This window comes from Balaenoptera musculus, chromosome 14 (genome assembly GCF_009873245.2).
Source record: "Balaenoptera musculus isolate JJ_BM4_2016_0621 chromosome 14, mBalMus1.pri.v3, whole genome shotgun sequence".
Lineage (NCBI taxonomy): Eukaryota > Metazoa > Chordata > Mammalia > Artiodactyla > Balaenopteridae > Balaenoptera > Balaenoptera musculus.
Genome location: NC_045798.1, coordinates 49,374,540 through 49,393,375, shown reverse-complemented (window position 1 = coordinate 49,393,375; position 18,836 = coordinate 49,374,540). Strand labels below are relative to the sequence as shown.

The 18,836-nt window shown below is 37.1% G+C and overlaps 1 protein-coding gene across 6 annotated transcripts in view; it reads left to right on the top strand.

Moving 5' to 3' along the window:
- The window catches only part of NOL4 (nucleolar protein 4), a 409,767-nt gene extending 402,979 nt beyond the window's left edge, over nt 1-6,788 (top strand). For 5 of the 6 annotated variants that reach the window (XM_036824082.1, XM_036824088.1, XM_036824085.1 and 2 more), the window contains one exon: nt 4,887-6,788. In XM_036824082.1, coding sequence (XP_036679977.1) covers nt 4,887-5,080 — 194 coding nt within the window. In that variant the 3' untranslated portion in view covers nt 5,081-6,788. The remainder of the gene's footprint in view (nt 1-4,886) is intronic. The other variant, XM_036824083.1, reaches the window with a different exon arrangement.
- Nucleotides 6,789-18,836: the final 12,048 nt, after the last annotated feature.

Here is an 18,836-nt window from a genome sequence, read left to right as displayed (position 1 = left end):
TAATTATATATTATATAACCATAATTACATATATAATTATACATATAATTTTATAATATATATATAAAATTATATATATAAAATTATAAATACACACACACACTCAATGGAATTTGATTTAGCCATAAAAAGAAAAGGAAATCTTGCCATTTGTGACAACATGAATGGACCTTGAGGGCATTATGCTAAGTGAAATAACTCAGAGAAAGACAAATACTGTTTGATCTCAATTCATGCAGATGAATTTTTTTGGAGAAAAAAAAAAAACCATGAAAACAAACTCATGGATATAGAGAACATATTGGTGGCTGGGCGGGTGAGTGAAATGGGTGAAGATCATCAAAAGGGACAAACTTCCAGTTATAAATTAGTCATGAGGATGTCATGTACAGCATGGTGATGACAGTTACCAACACTGTGTTGTATTGATATATTTGAAAGTTGCTAAGAGAGTAGATCTTAAAAGTTCTCATCAGAAGAAAAAAAAGTTTATAGCAATGTGTGATGATGGATGTTAACTAGACTTATTGTGGTGATCATTTAGCATTATATACAAATATTGAATCATTAGATTGTACACCTGAAATAATATAATGTTATATGTCGATTATATCTCAATTAAAAAAAAGTAAATTCTCACAAAACTTTTTAACTATGAGTACCTAAATGCCTCTTGACCTGTAATGATTAAAATATTTACTATCTGGCCCATCATGCTTAAAAGCATGAATCTGCAAATATCACTCACTTATTTAAAATTGTTAAACGAATTGCCAGTTATCCAGTCATTTCAGAGTGCATGACTTGGGAGTAGAGGTTGTAGGTAAAGGAAGGGAAGTAGGAGAAGGTTGCATGCAGGTAGGACGTTTTTATGTCCAACTCGATACTCATTGTAACATTTAGTGGGAAAATATTATTTAGGCAATAGACAATAACTATTATTCTCTTTTTCAGCAACAGTTCACATGGAAAGTACTGTTATAAGCAATTCTACTTATTTTTCCACAATTTCAGATGATAACTTTCATAGCAATACTAATATTCCCATATATTAGAGGTAACTTTACTTGAATAAGTTACACTAAATCTACTATTTTCTATGTCTAACTAGTTTTCATTTAACCATAATTGGGTATTATCAATGACATCATTCATTCTCCATTTCTTGAGTGTTAGCCGTAGAAAGTACCTGGCATTTCTCATTCATTTGTTACACAAATACTTATTGAGCCTTATTTTATGCCATGCACCACCACAGCTACCTAGAACAATGTGGTAAGACACAAAGGGTGCCTGCCGTCATGGGTCTTGCATTCTTCCTCAGTATATATAATAAAAATGGTTATCAAAGTTTTTAAAAAACACAACAAAACTTTGTCCAGGGGTTTCTATTATCTGTGGTTAACTGACACCAAAATAGGACCACAAAGGTAAATCTAATTAAAACGGGCCAAAAATGCACCATAAATAGGGGGAAAGTATTCAATTGATATTTAATTTTAAAAATAAAGAATTATGGATCTATATTTTCATTTCATTAGAATTTGCTTATAATTTAAATGTCCCCCCAAACCTTAAAAAATAAATCAAGGGTTGATTTTAGTGGGTCTTAATTTTTCTAACAACATTGTATGTTGGCACGAAATGTCTTTTATTTCTTATTCAGCTTTTCAGAATGAACATTAAAAAGATCTGCATCATTTGGGTTAAAAGTAAGTACAGTTGACCGTTGAACAATGTGGGTTTGAACTATGTGGATCCTCTTACACAGATTTTTTTTTTTCAGTAGCAAATACTACAGTCCTACACTATTTGCAGTTGACTGCAAATAGTGGTTCCATCCACACAGGTGGAGGAACCAGAGATACAGAGGGCAGGCTCAAGGTTACACAGAGATTTTCAACCATGGCAGAGGGTGGACGCCTCTAACCCTCACGTGTTCAAGGGTCAGCTGTACTTATATAAAATTGGCCTGTCAATTTTCCTGCATATGTGCCTTAATACTAGATATTCAAATCATTTTCTCTTGAAGCATCTAGTGGGTCATTTTCCTTGCTCGTTTTCTTATTAACTGGTCCTGCTCTTCCAGAACCATACTTTTCAGTGGCCTTGTCTGTGATTTGATCAGGTCTGCAAGAATACTTTTCTCGACTTCTTTAAATTCAGCATCTTCATAAAATTTGAAACTTTGCTTTATAGTTGACATGCATTTTAATTACATTATATTGTTTGAGTTAAGCCAAACCAGTCAAGTATGACATTGACTCAATGAGGCAGAAATGAAAACTGGTGACAAACAGGGAAGGACTGTTTGAGCAGTCACTAGTTAAATAATTTATTCATTTGTGAATATTTTAATTTTTTTTTTTTTGCTTCCCTATCCAACCTCATAACTTTGATGATCTGAATAATCAACATTCAGCAAAAAGAATTTCTTGTACTTTTGATTTATATTCTCAATCCTGATCCTGTAGATCTAAAAGAAACCAAGGTAATGAAGTTAACTTTCTTCCAGAACAAAAAGTAGCAGAGCTGTGAATGGCTTCTCAGTTACTGAGCTATCTAGAGTTTGCCTATGTTAATAAAAATCTGAAAGAAAGTGAAAGCCATGTCTCAGTTTGGAGGTGTAGACCTTTGAGCCAGAGGTGGAGAATAATCCATAAACTGCAATATTAGAATAAAATCACAACCTCTCTCACCCCAAAAAGAACCGGAGCCCTCACCCCACCCTTTCTCAATTCCAGTTCAAGATGCCAGTCAGCAACTTGGCAGGACAGCAAAACCATCACAAAATGTTACACCTTCTTATGAAATAATGACAAGCAGCCAACCAGACACTAGGTATCTACATAAATGAGAGGAAAATTCTTTCAATTTTCTTTCATAAAGATTTGTACTAGGTAGAGAACAGATTTGTGGTTGCCAATGGGGGAGGGAGGTGGGGGAGGGAGGTGGGGGAGGGATGGATTGGAAGTTTGAGATTAGCAGATGCAAACTATTATATATAGAATAGATAAACGACAAGGTCCTATTGTATAGAACAGAGAACTGTATTCAATATCCTGTGATAAACCATAATGGAAGAGAATATGAAAAAGAATATATATATATACATATATATATATATGAATCACTTTGCTGTACAGCAGAAGTTAACACAACATTGTAGATCACCTATACTTCAAATAAATAAATATATAGATAAATAAGATTTGTACTAGGATTCTTGAATGTAAAGGAAAGAAGTAAAATTTAAAGTTGGTTCATTCAGAGACCCAAACTCCTATTATGTCATGATGGTTTCTTAATCCACTCAGAATTTCCCACTCAGAATTTCCCAAACAGTTGCTGTTAATGATTTGCTTGTTTGGTATTCCTATTTGCAAGTGTAACATCCCTGCGTCTCTCCCTTTCGGCTTGTTATATCTGTGTCATGATTTTGTGAACAGGAGAACAAATGGCAGCCAACTCCTGCTAGAAAATCAAAGCTTTGAAAAGGCCATGGCAGAAGTGGAGATAAGTTTCTCTCAGATGTCAGAGTTTTTGAGTCCTACTCCTGTCTCTGTCCTAATTAAATCCAAGTGAAGTTACTTCCCTCTTATGGGACATCTGCCTCCTAGCTGACAGAAGTCCTTCTCTCCCTTTGGGAGAGAGGGTGGAAGGGGATGGAGCTTGACCTGTCTCCATTATGCCTCAAGAAGAACTAGAAGGATAAAATAACAACCCTCATTTTAGTTCATGAAACGAATACTACTATCTGAAAAATTATAACATGTTTGTTTAGGAAAAAATCTGTTAAAATACTTTCAAGTTATAGAATCACTACAGTTTTGGAGCATGCCTTTAGTTATGTGCTTAGTAATATTTTTTCAAGGATTTTAAATTTATTACTGCAAATTTAATAATTATAGCAATTGCTTAACAAAAGGTAAGAACTATAAAAATGAATGCTTAGGTCTATAAAAAATACCTAATATAATAATCTAAGAGTAATCATATAAAGAATCTTAACACAAATGCTTGACGAGTTTTAAATCACTTAATAAATTATTTTTCAGTAAAAATTTATAAAAGTGTCATCAAAAAGCAGACCTATATGATTTAGTTAAATATATGTGAGGAAAAAGTGTCGACACATGAGTGTTTTGTGCAAATAAATATTGTTAAATAGGTATTTAACAATACCTAAAGCAGTATTCCAAGTCTAGTTTCTTTGTGGTATTGTTTGTGCTAATCATATACTTACAATACACTTTGAAAGCAAACTTCAGTCTAATATATTCACATTTTTAAATACTAATCAACCTGGTGGAAAAAGCAGTGGCCTGAAATGAAAAATAATATGCAATTCACGTCCCTATTGTGCCACTTAAAAGTTATTGACCTCTAAACGTGTCATTGAACTCCTGCAGTCCTCAGTTTCCTCTGTTCTAAATTGAAAAGTTTGTAATCTAGGGTCATTAGCCTCACCATGTAGGCTTTTTTCATTTCTGAATTGGTGGGGTCCAAATTATTTGTTATCAAATGTAGCAAATAAAAAATGTGATTCCCATCATTTTCTACTACTCCAGAGAAGCTTCTACTTGTGGAAGGTGGACTTAACATTGAATTTTACAAAAAGCACATGTTAAGAGAATTTCTTCACTGTCTTTCTACAATCCGAAGTGACCACCAGAGGCTGGACCAGGAGTCTAAGAAAATCCAGCCACTCTTTTCCCATCGTGTTGCTCTTCCGTCTTTCTGAGAGCAGATGTATTTGATTAAGGGTATCAGTAGCTTCTCACGACAGAATAGGTGAATTAAATCAACACTAATTTATTTAGTGCTCATGTTCAAGATACTAGAAGAAAAATTGTCCATGTCTAATTTGTGCTGATTTTTTCTAGGACCCACTGATCTCAGCATGAAGAGGCAGTTGGCGACCAGCTCAGGATCCTCCAGCAGTTCGAGCTCCAGACCCCAGCTGAGTCCAACTGAAATCAATGCAGTGAGACAGCTGGTTGCAGGATATCGGGAATCCGCTGCATTTTTATTGCGTTCCGCAGATGAACTGGAAAATCTTATTTTACAACAGAACTGAGTCCAGCGACGATCCTCTTCACTGAGGTTTAAATTTGCAGTTTCCACTAATGACGTTTTGATTTCCCAGCAGAGATGCGTCTGGTCTTACTGCACAGTCTTAAGAGAAATATTTCCATTATGCCACATTGTCCTTGATCCATAAAGTGATGTGTTTAGGTGCTTCAAAGGAACTCTGGCCTCTGAAGTACTTGAGATACTTTAATGTGTCCAGCCTACTGTTTTTTGTTTCAGTGTGCCAGCATAAATACCTGGGGCAAAAAAAAAAAGGCTGTATATTCCTAATTCAAGGATAAAACAGAAGAAGCTTGTGGTATAAAAAGTAGTTCAAGATCCAACTGAAAATATTAGTGGAATTTGCTACTGACTTACTGGACTGAAAGCTGCAGTATCTGGCAAAAAAAAAAAAAAAACCAAAATTTCTCATTGCTACAGGATATAACAATGAAAAGGATCTTGTATTTTAAAAAAATATGTAATTTTTATAAAAAGAAAACTTGTTTTTCATTCAGAATTGTCATTTTTACTTTGGTAACTTTTTCATAGGTCCTAAAAAGAAAACTGTTTTGAGAAACTACTGTAAGTACCTTTTCCACCTCCCTTTGCCTTCTCCTCTTTCCAAATTCTTTCTACAAAAATAACACTTGATGCTGGGGAAAAAAAAAAATACCCTTGCCTACGTTCTTTAAATCGTCGCATCAGGAACTACTTCCAAGAGAAGCCTGCGTTTCTGCACTCATGCTGGTCTCAAGCATTCCACTCACCATTGCAGCTTTACCATAGCGGTTTTCAGCACAGAATTTTTTAATATTGAAAAAGACATATCATTGAAAAAAAAAAAATGACACCTTGGTTTCCTACAGCTGCTCTCCCCAGATTGCCGCTGCTGTCTTATGGCATCCCTCTAGCAGCCATTGGATGTCGATGACTGAATGTTAAAGAGGTTGCAAGTGACAATCTGAAAATTTGCACTCTTGTGTGTAGTTTTCTTTTCTCTTTCAGAAATAGTTCCCAAAAAGACCATTACCTCTCCTGATATGATTTGTATAATTTACAGTTGTAGGTAAAAATGATGTAAAGAACTCTCAGTGGATGCAGCTGCAATCTACAATGAACTGTCCCCTCCTCTTCCCCATATTTTGCCCTTCTTCCTTATTTTATAGTGTTGAATACACATGAATGGTGTTTTCTTTGTGCACTGAGGCAAGCCTATTTTTTAAATATTTAGGGAGGAGTACATCAGTTTACGCTTCTTGTACAATTTTTTTCTGTTGTTTGGCTTCGGTTGGATTACAGGTTCTTTGTGCATTCCTGAATTTGCCTTATTTCATGTAAAATTTATGTCATTTGGTTTTTGATAATAAGTTGAAGACATCAGTGATATTTCTTAACTACTTGTTACATATAGTTTTTCAAGTAATGACTGTGATTGTGACCAAGTAATGTGCACTTTTTCTTGTAACTGTGGACATTGCTATGCTCTTTTCTTCTAGTGTTTCTAGAATTACTGTTCCTTACAGTTACGTAAACAAAAAACAAAAAAACAAAAAAGAACTTTTGTGATACTGTTGGTGAATATAATGTGAAAATCTTATTGAAATATGAGTATTTTGGAAATACATAGATGCACAAACATCTTTTAAGGTGTGGATTTAGAGTTTGCTTATTTAAATGAAAATTCAAAAACTGAGGGCTGGTATAATTTTCTCTGTTTTGTTGGGTTTAATAAACAGATTTCTGTGTTAAAACACTGATTGTGAAACCTTATAAACTTTCTGAATGATATGAAATGTTATTTTATACCTACACATTTAGCACAAAATTGACAGTTCAAACATATTTCAAGAACATCCCAAGGTCCCCCAGAGCCTCCACATTCAGTCTAATAAATAATTTATTCCAAGAAGGGGTAAAGCAGATTAGCAAACCATGGGTATTTCATCTGATTGTTTAACTCTGATTTAAGAATTTATCTTTTATTCCCCATTTTTCATGAGTAATCTGGCTCTTTTAGTCACTCCTAATTTAACATTTTGGGAGAAACATACCTGTTTTAAGTGCCTGTTTATGCTTTGGGTTTTGTTGTAAGAGTATTTGAGGCTTTGGCATGGTTACTATTTCACAAAGTAACACCCCAGTTTGAGTTCAGCCTATACATAAAAAATCCTTAATAGCAATAATAAAGCAAATGGATTAGAGAAAGGGAGTTCCAGCAAGGTGCTCTTGTTTTCATTTCATTTTCATCTTCACTTATAACTCCCACATCCAACCACCAAGGACTAAATTCCCCCCACATCTTCTGCTTTTTGCACATTTATCTAAAAGAATGAGGGTACCAGGATTCCCATCGTTTCCCTGGGAGAGCTCAGAGACCAAAACGAAGTACCATTTTGTTTTCCTTTTCCTTTATAACTTGTACCTGAAAACACTCTGGTCCTTTTTAACCCTCTGTCACAAGAGAATAGAGACCACATCCCCTTTATAAAGCATTCTGGAGAAATTGGGTGCAGGTTCATATTCTCATTCAAATGAGGTGATAGAAAACTCTCATAAACACGGAGATCAAATAGAATTTTCTGTCACTTCTGACAGCTTTTCATACAGCAGCCGTTTCTTGTCACATATGTATTAATTTATCACACTTAATAAGAAAACATTCCTTGAAGTAACCACAGAGAATGCAAACACAAGCAGTTACTGAATTTTCTTAAATTGTGTAAAGTAACAGCACTTGGTAAAAAGGGCATTCCAGGAACGACAGCCACCGTTTACTGATTATTTTAGGAGATAGGGATAGTCACTTTACATTTTACAAGAAGGCTCAAGAAAATGAAGTAACTTGCCACCAAGAGCACTGAGCTAGTGAGAACTTGAAGCCATTATTTGACCCAGGTAGGCCTGGCGCTGGAGCACCCCCTATTGGTCGCTACAATCTGTTGCCTCTCAGGTACTAAATCCTTAACATTCTGCACTGACTTGGAACCAGGCCTGTTTATGCTAAAGTTTAGCAGTTTTATTTGTGTAGTTAAATAATAGTTATGACATCAAATAAAGGATCTGACTAAACACTGACAGTTTTATCCCACTTATAGAAGTTTAATTTCCTTTAAGTTATGTTCTCTACAAATATAAAGAGCTACAATAAAACCCACCACTAATGAAAATCAAATACATAAAGCAGGAAGAAAAGGCAGTGACTTTTTTTTTAAAAAAAAAAAACAATGATGGGTTTCAGTAGTGAATCCGGTAAAGAAAGAGAAAAGGGATTATCCAGCTGAACCCATAAAGGTAAATTTGTTCACCTGAGATTTCAGTCTTAGGCAGGTGCTATTTGCAGGTGCTATTTGGTTATTTTGATTAATCCTGGTACCATTAACACAAATACCATTCAAAGACTTATCTTTCTATGTCAAAACTATTTTCTAATTTCGTACAGCCCAGGTTTCAAAAGTTTAGTTTGCAAAGAAAAAGTTCCAAAAATAAAGCAGGTAGACAATACATTAACATACTGTTTATCTTTTAAATTATGTTCGAGATGCAGAAATTTGGTAAAGATTGAGCACAAGCTAACCTACAGGAGTTTGCCATTTAAATATAATTAAAATCTCCTTTCTTAAAAATATTTTGAAAGGAGAGAAAAATGCCACTAGTAGATTAACCTATCTCCAGTTTTAAGGTCAATCATTTTCAACATTTAGTTTTGTTTTCAGATTGCAAAAGAAACTTGAGAAATACAGGAAAAGAAGGAAAAATAATCTCAGCATCCATAGAGAACCATGTATAACATTTTATAGTATATCTTTCAGAGCTTATCTAAACAGGTATATAAACATTCTTCTGTTTGATTTTACTGTATATGGTGTTTCTTCATCTGCTTTTCTGTCCTAACAATATACCATGAATACTTCCCACATCATTAGATATTCTTCTTAATTATTATTTCTGATGACTATAGTATTATATTGTATGAATGTACTTGTATTAATTTTCTATTGCAGCTGTAAAAACTTACCACAAACACTATAAATTTATTTCAGTCTGCTAAGTTGGAAGTCTCACTGGGCTAAAATCTAGGTGTCAGCAGGAATATGTTCCTCTCTGGTGGCTCAAGGGGAGAATCCATTTCCTGGCCTGCTCTAGTTTGAAAGCTGCCTGCATTCCTTGACTTGGGGTCCCTTCCTCCATCATCCAAGCCGGAGCTTAGCATCTTTAAATCTCTCTGTAACTCTGACCTCCTTTTCTGCCCCCTCTTCCACCTTTAAGGACCCTTGTAAGTACACTGGACCCATATGGATAAAATAGGACAACCTCTTTTAAAGTCAGATGATTAGCAAACAATTTCATCTATAAATTTAATTCCTTAATTTGACATATAACAAAACATATTGACAGGTTCTGACGATTAAGATGTGGACATCTCTCTCTGGAGGGCATTAGTCTGCCTACTCTAGTTATCTTAATTTCTCTTTTTTTTTTTTTTTTCTTTTAAATGCCTCTCTGTACCCAACTGTATTTCATCCATTCACCTGTAGTAAAGATCCTAAGTCAGCAGCACAAATATTTTACAAGTAATTGTCAGCTGCTGTATCTGTACTTTTTCTTCTTATAAAGGGTATAGTTTTTTGGAAATTATTTTAATGACATTTTTCTCTAATGTCTCACATTCAAATCAAATGTAATAAACAAATACATATGGTAAATGTGCAGCTAAATCTTTCAAGGGAAATGAAACAAAAATACCTCTGAACTCTTTCCTTACTTTGATTTCTTAGAAAGTGCTTCTGCCCAAGAAATTCTCTGAGATATGTTTAAGGCCATCTCATTAGACCAGAATAGGTACACGAGGATCCAAAGCTTAATCAAATTCTGTAAGCAATGCAACCACCTTCATAAAACTTCTAGTGGTAATTACCAGTGGTGTTTTATTTACTCTGAACAAATAAAAGATATATCAATATTAGATGTTATTAGATGGCATGTCTTTTAAAAGGAAGGGTTTGGCAATAACATACCTATTGAATTTAGGATAATCAAATGAGTTTAAAAATTAAACCTCTTTACCTCCATTTCTTTGTGAGAAAACTATTTTATTGACATATTAAAACTTTTATTTCCCCTCATCTACTGTGCTTTTTTTTCCCTTTTCAATTGCTATCCACTGAAAGAAGATCAAAGATAATTCAAGACCATTTTTAATGCTGTGAGAGAAAAAAAAAACAAACAAACAGTAAAGCATAGACCACAGAGAGCAAATACTATTACTCAAAGTGTGGAATTGGCACCAGTTTTTTTCCCTCTAAAGTGTTGACTTCTCATATTCTTTGTTTATTGGGGAATGGATTAGCCCAGGCCCCCCATGAGAAATGCCTCTACTCATGTAAAGCACTCCACTGCAGTGACGGAACAAGTGGCCAGAGATTCCACAATAGATTATTTAATCTTAGTTCCTTTGCTGGTGGAAGGATTCCAAGGTCTGCCTTGAACTGAACCCATAGAGTAGTAAGCCTCTTCACTCGTTTTATTTTTCATTCATTTGAATAGCGTATTCTTTGACCTACTATGTGCGGGGCATCAGGCTCTGATACAGAAAAACTATTCCTGCTTCAAGGGGTCACATCTAGTGGAGGAGAGAGACAGAGGTACAGATGGTTATAATACAAAAGGATAAAGAGAAACAGTGTAACATGTAATGATAGAAATATGCCAAACAGGTCAAAGGAGGGCACAGACCTCTATAGGAGTGGGGGAGGGTAGGTGCAGGGAGCTAGTTGGTCACAGAGATGGAGCTGTGGGGAATACTTGGCAAAAGTGTTGAGTTTGTTTAGGGAGGGTGGAAGAATGAAAGATGCGTGAGCTAAAGACATTTTACAACTTCAAAGGACGCCACAAGTTGAGGATGGAGGAGGCATGGAATAGCGTGGTGGGCAGTCACTTGAGCAGTTTAGTGTTGCCGGAAGGCAGAGTTTGAGATGAAAAGAGATTGACTCCTGGAGAGGAATAAAGGAGCCAGATCATGCAGGGCCAGACCTGCCACGCAAAGGAGCCTGGCTGTGTCCTGCCGAGGATGGAGAGACCCTTGCAGGTTTGCGCAGTGGTAAGTGTGCATTGGCACCTCTGTTGACTATTTGTTGGAACTTCAGCGGAAGAAGATGACGTAATGCTAGATCACAGGACCTCCCTCCATCCCCAAAAGTAAATTAAATAAAACTAATAGTGAAAAACAAAAAGTATTACATAAGTAGCATATGAACAATGAAGGAATGGGCTTTGTCCTATAGCTACTAAAAGGTGGGAGCCATAAAGATTCAGTAAATGTCACAAATTAACGTTACTTCATCCTTAGGAAACAGATTTGAGGAAGGAGAGTGAGTGGAAAGGAATGTTGAAAACCCCACTATTAAAGTTCTAGTTGGAAGAAAGGAGAATGAGGGGTGAGTGGACCAGCTTGTGGAAAAGTATGTACATGACCCTTCAGGAACACAAGACCCTTGCTGCCCTCCTGACGAGTTTCCAGAAGTAGAACCACCATCAGGACTTGCCATTTCATGTGTTCTCTGGTGGAAAAGACAAGCTGAAGAGTAAAGAGGAATACAGTGATACAAGGGTATGCTTTCTACAAAAAGAAATGGAGATTCAGTCGGCATTTCCCTTGCCCCCTTCCTGTCCTGTCCTTTTTCTCCTCTCCTTTACCTCCTCCTCACCCCTGACTAATAAGTCAGTGGCCAAAACTTAGGAGGTCCACTTGTCTTATTTGATTTTCTCTTCTGAGAGGGAAACAGGCAAAGGTGCTGGAGGAAAGGGAAGGCATTAGGAGAAGTGAGTTATTGGGTCTCATTGCCTCTGTCAAAAGTGAAGTTCCAGAGTGTCCACCGCAAAACTGGGGAATTTAAGAATCTTAAATTTCCTGTCCCCCAGTATGGATAGCACACAGTCCTGCCTAAGTGGAGTGAGTTATGAAACTGGACTACAAATGACATTGCAGAAGACAATGATCACAGACTGGCCGTCCCAATCTCAACAGCTACCATCACCTCCCAGAACCCTGCTCTCCAAACTTTCAGCAAAACCAAAGCAGATAGAATTCAAAATACCCTACCCTCAGGCTGCAGGTCAAAGAGAAGAAGTGTGAGTTTAGATAGAAAAAGAAAAAGGGGGAAAGAGATGTCAGGGAGAATCTAATCACACTGTATTTGGAGAAACAGTAAGTATAACAATGAACATAGCCCATAAATATGAATAAAATGTAAACAAACAATATGGCACCTGTATATCTAACCAAGAGCAAAGAATGGAAGTGAGGCAGGCAGACATGGAAGAATAGTTACTACAAGTTTTTTTAAAAATACATTTGAGAGAGACCTTCAAGATGGCAGAGGAGTAAGATGTGGAGATCACCTTCCTCCCCACAAATACATCAAAAATACATCTACATGTGGAATAACTCCTACAGAACACCTAATGAACACTGGCAGAAGACCTCAGACTTCCCAAAAGGCAAGAAACTCCCCACGTACCTGGGTAGGGCAAAAAAAAAAAGAATAGGGATGGGACCTGCACCTCTGGGAGGGAGCTGGGAAGGAGGAAAAGTTTCCACACACTAGGAAGCCCCTTCACTGGCAGAGACAGGGGTGGGTGGGGTTGGGGGGGGGAAGCTTCAGAGCCACGGAGGAGAGCGCAGCAACAGGGGTGGAGAGGGCAAAGCAGAGAGATTCCCACACAGAGGATCGGTGCCGACCAGCACTCACCAGCCTGAGAGGCTTGTCTGCTGGGAGCTGAGGCTTGGGCTTCTGAGGTCAGATCCCAGGGAGAGGAATGGGGTTGGCTGCGTGAACGCAGCCTGAAGGGGGCTAGTGTGCCACAGCTAGCCGGGAGGGAGTCCGGGAAAAAGTCTGGAACTGCCTAAGAGGCAAGAAAGCATTGTTTCACAGTGCACGAAGAGAGGGGATTCAGAGCACCGCCTAAAAGAACTCCAGAGACAGGCACAAGCCGCGGCTATAAGCACGTACCCCAGAGACAAGCATGAGACGCTAAGGCTGCTGCTGCAGCCACCAAGAATCCTGTGTGCAAGCACAGGTCACTATCCGCACCCCTGCTCCGGAACCTGTGCAGCCCACCACTTCCAGGGTCCCGTGATCCAGGGACAACTTCCCTGGGAGAACACATGGCGTACCTCAGGCTGTTGCAACATCACACCGGCCTCTACTGCTGTAGGATTACCCTGCATTCTGTACCCCTCCCTCCCTCCCGGGCCTGAGTGAGCCAGAACCCCTAAATCAGCTGCTCCTTTAACACCGTCCTGTCTGAGCGAAAAACAGACACCCTCAGGCGACCTACACGCAGAGGCAGGGCCAAATCCAAAGCTGAACCCCAGGAGCTGTGCGAACAAAGAAGAGAAAGGGAAATCTCTCCCAGCAGCCTCAGGAGCAGCAGATTAAATCTCCACATTCAACTTGATGTACCCTGCATCTCTGGAATACCTGAATAAACAACGAATCATCTCAAAATTGAGGCGGTGGACTTTGGGAACAACTGTAGACTTGGGGTTTGCTTTCCACATCTAATTTATTTCTGTTTACATTTATCTTAGTTTACTATTTAGAGTTTATTAGCATTGGTAGATTTGTTTATTGATTTGGTTGCTCTCTTCCTTTTTCTTTTATTTATATATGTATATATACATATATATATATATATGTTTTCCTTTTTCTCTTTTGATGAGCATGTATGTGTATGCTTCTCTGTGTGCTTTTGTCTGTATAGCTTTGCTTTTACCATTTGCCCTAGGGTTCTGTCTGTCTGGGGTTTTTTTTTGTTTCTTTGGGTTTTTTTAGTATAGTTTTTAGCACTTGTTATCATTGGTGGATTTGTTTTTTGGTTTGGTTGCTGTCTTCTTTCTTTCTTTCTTTCTTTTCATTATTTTTTAATTTTTCTATTTTTAATAACTTTCTTTATTTTTATTTTAATAACGTTATTTTATTTTATTGTTAATTTTTCTTTCTTCCTTTCTTTTTTTCTCCCTTTTCTTTGGAGCCATGTGGCTGACAGGGTCTTTGTGCTCCGGCCAAGTGTAAGTACTGTGCCTCTGAGGTGCGAGAGCTGAGTTCAGGACAAAGGTCCACCACACACATCCCAGCTCCACGTAATACCAAATGGCGAAAGCTCTCCCAGAGATCTCCATCTCAGCACTCAGACCCAACTCCACTCAACAACGAGCAAGCTACAGTGCTGGACACCATAAGCCAATCAACTAGCAAGACAGGAACAAAACACCTCCCATTAGCAGAGAGGCTGCCTAAAACCATAATAAGGTCACAGACACCCCAAAACACACCACAAGACGTGGTCCTGCCCACCAGAAAGGCAAGATGCAGCCTCATCCACAGAACACAGGCACCAGGCCCATCCACCAGGAAGCCTACACAACCCACTGAACCAACCTTAGCCACTGGGGGCAGACACCAAAAACAATGGGAACTACGAACCTGCAGCCTGTGAAAAGTAGACCCCAAACACAGTAAGTTAAGCAAAATGAGAAGACAAAGAAACATGCAGCAGATGAAAGAGCAAGGTAAAAACCCACCAGACAAAACAGATGAAGAGGAAATAGGCAGTCTACCTGAAAAAGAATTCAGAGTAATGACAGTAAAGAAAAGATGATCCAAAACCTAAGAAACCTAATGGAGAAAATAAAAGAAACGTTTAACAAGGACCTAGAAGAACTAAAGAGCACACAATGATGAACAACACAATAAATGAAATTAAAAATTCTCTAGGAGGAATCAATAGCAGAATAACTGAGGCAGAAAAACGGATAAGTGACCTGGAAGATAAAATAGTGGAAATAGCTACCACAGAGCAGAATAACAAAAAAACAATGAATAGAATTGAGGACAGTCTCAGAGACCTCTGGGACAATATTAAACATACCAACATTCGAATTACAGGGGTCCCAGAAGAAGAAGAGAAAAAAAAGGCACCAAGAAAATATGTGAAGAGATTATAGTTGAAAACTTCCCTAATATGGGAAAGGAAATAGTCAATCAAGCCCAGGAAGTGGAGAGATTCCCATACAGGATAAATCCAAGGAGAAACACACCAAGACAAAATGATTCAAACTATATAAAGTTAAATACAAAGAAAAAATATTAAAAGCAGCAAGAGAAAAACAACAAATAACATACAAGGGAATCCCCTTAAGGTTAACAGCTGATCTTTCAGCAGAAATGCTGCAGGGCAGAAGGGAGTGGCAGGACATATTTAAGGCGATGAAAGGGAAAAACCTACAACCAAGATTACTCTAACCAGCAAGGATCTCATTCCGATTTCACGGAGAAATTAAAATCTTTACAGACAAGCAAAACCTAAGAAAATTCAGCACCACCAAACCAGCTTTACAACAAATGCAAAAGGAACTTCCCTAGAGAGGAAATACAAGAGAAGGAAAAGACCTACAAAAACAAACACAAAACAATTAAGAAAATGGTAATAGGAACATATATATCAATAACTACCTTAAATGTAAATGGATTAAATGCTTCAACCAAAAGACATAGCCTGGCTGAATGGATACAAAAACAAGACCTGTACATAAGCTGTCTACAGGAGACCCCCTTCAGAAATAGGGACACATACAGACTGAAAGCAAAGGGATGGAAAAAGATGTTCCATGCAAATGGAAATCAAAAGAGAGCTGCAGTAGCAATTCTCATGTCAGACAAAATAGACTTTAAAATAAAGACTATTATGAGACAAAGAAGGACACTACATATTGATCAAGGGATCAATCCAAGAAGAAGATATAAAAATTGTAAATATTTATGCACCTAACATAGGAGCACCTCAATACATAAGGCAAATGCTAACAGCCATAGAAGGGAAAATCAACAGTAACACAATCATAGTAGGGGACTTAAACACCCCACTTTCACCAAAGGACAAATCATCCATAATGAAAATAAATAAGGAAACACAAGCTTTAAATGATACATTAAACAAGATGGACTTAATTGATATTTATAGGACATTCCCTCTAAAACCAACAGAGTACACTTTCTTCTAAAGTGCTCATGTAACATTCTCCAGGATAGATCATATCTTGGGTCACAAATCAAGCCGTGGTAAATTTAAGAAAATTGAAGTCATATCAAGTATCTTTTCTGACAACAACGCTATGAGACTACATATCAATTACAGGAAAAATATCTGTAAAAAAATACAAACACATGGAGGCTAAACAATACACGACTAAATAACCAAGAGATCACTGAAGAAATCAAAGGGGAAATCAAAAAATACCTAGAAACAAATGACAATGAAACATGACGACCTAAAACCTATGGGATGCAGCAAAAGCAGTTCTAAGAGGGAAGTTTATAGCAATATAATCCTACCTCAAGAAACAAGAAACATCTCAAATAAATAACCTAACCTCACACCTAAAGCAATTATACAAAGAAGAACAAAAAACCCCAAAGTTAGCAGAAGGGAAGAAATCATAAAGATCAGATCAGAAATAAATGAAAAAGAAATGAAGGAAACAATAGCAAAGATCAATAAAAGTAAAAGCTGATTCTTTGAGAAGGTAAACAAAATTGATAAACCATTAGCCAGACTCATCAAGAAAAAAAGGGAGAAGACTCAATCAATAGAAATTAGAAATGAAAAAGGAGAAGCAACAACTGACACAGCAGAAATACAAAGGATCATAGGAGATTACTACAAGCAACTATATGCCACTAAAATGGACAACCTGAAAGAAATGGACAAATTCTTAGAAAAGCATAACCTTCCGAGACTCAACAAGGAAGAAATAGAAAATATAAACAGACCAATCACAAGCACTGAAATTGAAACTGTGATTAAAAATCTTCCAGCAAACAAAAGCCCAGGACCAGATGGCTTCACAGGTGAATTCTATCAAACATTTAGAGAAGAGCTAACACCTATCCTTCTCAAACTCTTCCAAAATATAGCAAAGGGAGGAACTCCCCCAAACACATTCTACAAGGCCACCATCACCCTGATACCAAAACCAAAGATGTCATAAAGAATGAAAACTACATGCCAATATCACTGATGAACATAGATGAAAAATCCTCAACAAAATACTAGCAAACAGAATCCAACAGCACATTAAAAGGATCATACACCATGATCAAGTGGGGTTTATCCCAGGAAAGCAAGGTTTCTTCAATATACGCAAATTAATCAGTGTGATACACCATATTAACAAATTGAAGGATAAAAACCATATGATCATCTCAATAGATGCAGGAAAAGCTTTTGACAAAATTCAACACCCATTTATGATAAAAACCCTACAGAAAGTAGGCATAGAGGGAACTTTCCTCAACATAATAAAGGCCATATATGACAAACCCACAGCCATTATTATTCTCAATGGTGAAAAACTGAAAGCATTTCCTCTAAGACCAGGAACAAGACAAGGTTGTCCACTTTCACCACTATTATTCAACATAGTTTTGGAAGTTTTAGCCACAGCAATCAGGGAAGAAAAAGAAAAAAAAGGAATCCAAATCGGAAAAGAAGTAAAGCTGTCACTGTTTGCAGATGACATGATACTATTCATAGAGAATCCTAAAGATGTTATCAGAAAACTACTAGAGCTAATCAATGAATTTGGTAAAGTAGCAGGATACAAAATTAATGCACAGAAATCTCTTGCATTCCTATACACTAATGATGAAAAATCTAAAAGAGCAATTAAGGAAACACTGCCATTTACCATTGCAACAAAAAGAATAAAATACCTGGGAATAAACCTGCCTAAGGAGACAAAAGACCTGTATGCAGAAAACTATAAGACACTGATGAAAGAAATTAAAGATGCTACCAACAGATGGAGAGATATAACATGTTCTTGGATTGGAAGAATCAACATTGTGAAAATGACTGTACTACCGAAAGCAATCTACAGATTCAATGCAATCCCTATCAAACTACCACTGGCATTTTTCACAGAACTAGAATAAAAAATTTCACAATTTGTATGGAAACACAAAAGAATCTGAAGAGCCAAAACAATCTTGAGAAACAGAAATGGAGCTGGATGAATCAGGCTCCCCCACTTCAGACTCTGCTACAAAGCTACAGTAGTCAAAACAGTATGGTACTGGCAGAAAAACAGAAATATAGATCAATGGAGCAGGATAGAAAGCCCAGAGATAAACCCACACACATATGGTCACCTTATCTTTGATAAGGAGGCAAGAATATACACTGGGGAAAAGACAGTCCCTTCAATAAGTGGTGCTGGGAAAACTGGACAGCTACATGTAAAAGAATGAAAATAGAACACTCCCTAACACCATACACAAAAATAAACTCAAAATGGATTAAAGACCTAAGTGTAAGGCCAGACACTATCAAACTCTTAGAGGAAAACATAGGCAGAACACTGTATGACATAAATCACAGCAAGATCCTTTTTGACCCACCTCCTAGAGAAATGGAAATAAAAACAAAAATAAACAAATGGGACCTAATGAAAGTTAAAAGCTTTTGCACAGCAAAGGAAACCATAAACAAGACAAAAAGACAACCCTCAGAATGGGAGAAAATATTTGCAAATGAAGCAACTGACAAAGGATTAATCTCCAAAATTTACAAGCAGTTCATGCAGCTCAATATCAAAAACACAAACGACCCAATTCAAAAATGGGCAGAAGACCTAAATAGACATTTCTCCAAAGAAGATATACAGATTGCCAACAAACACATGAAAGAATGCTCAACAT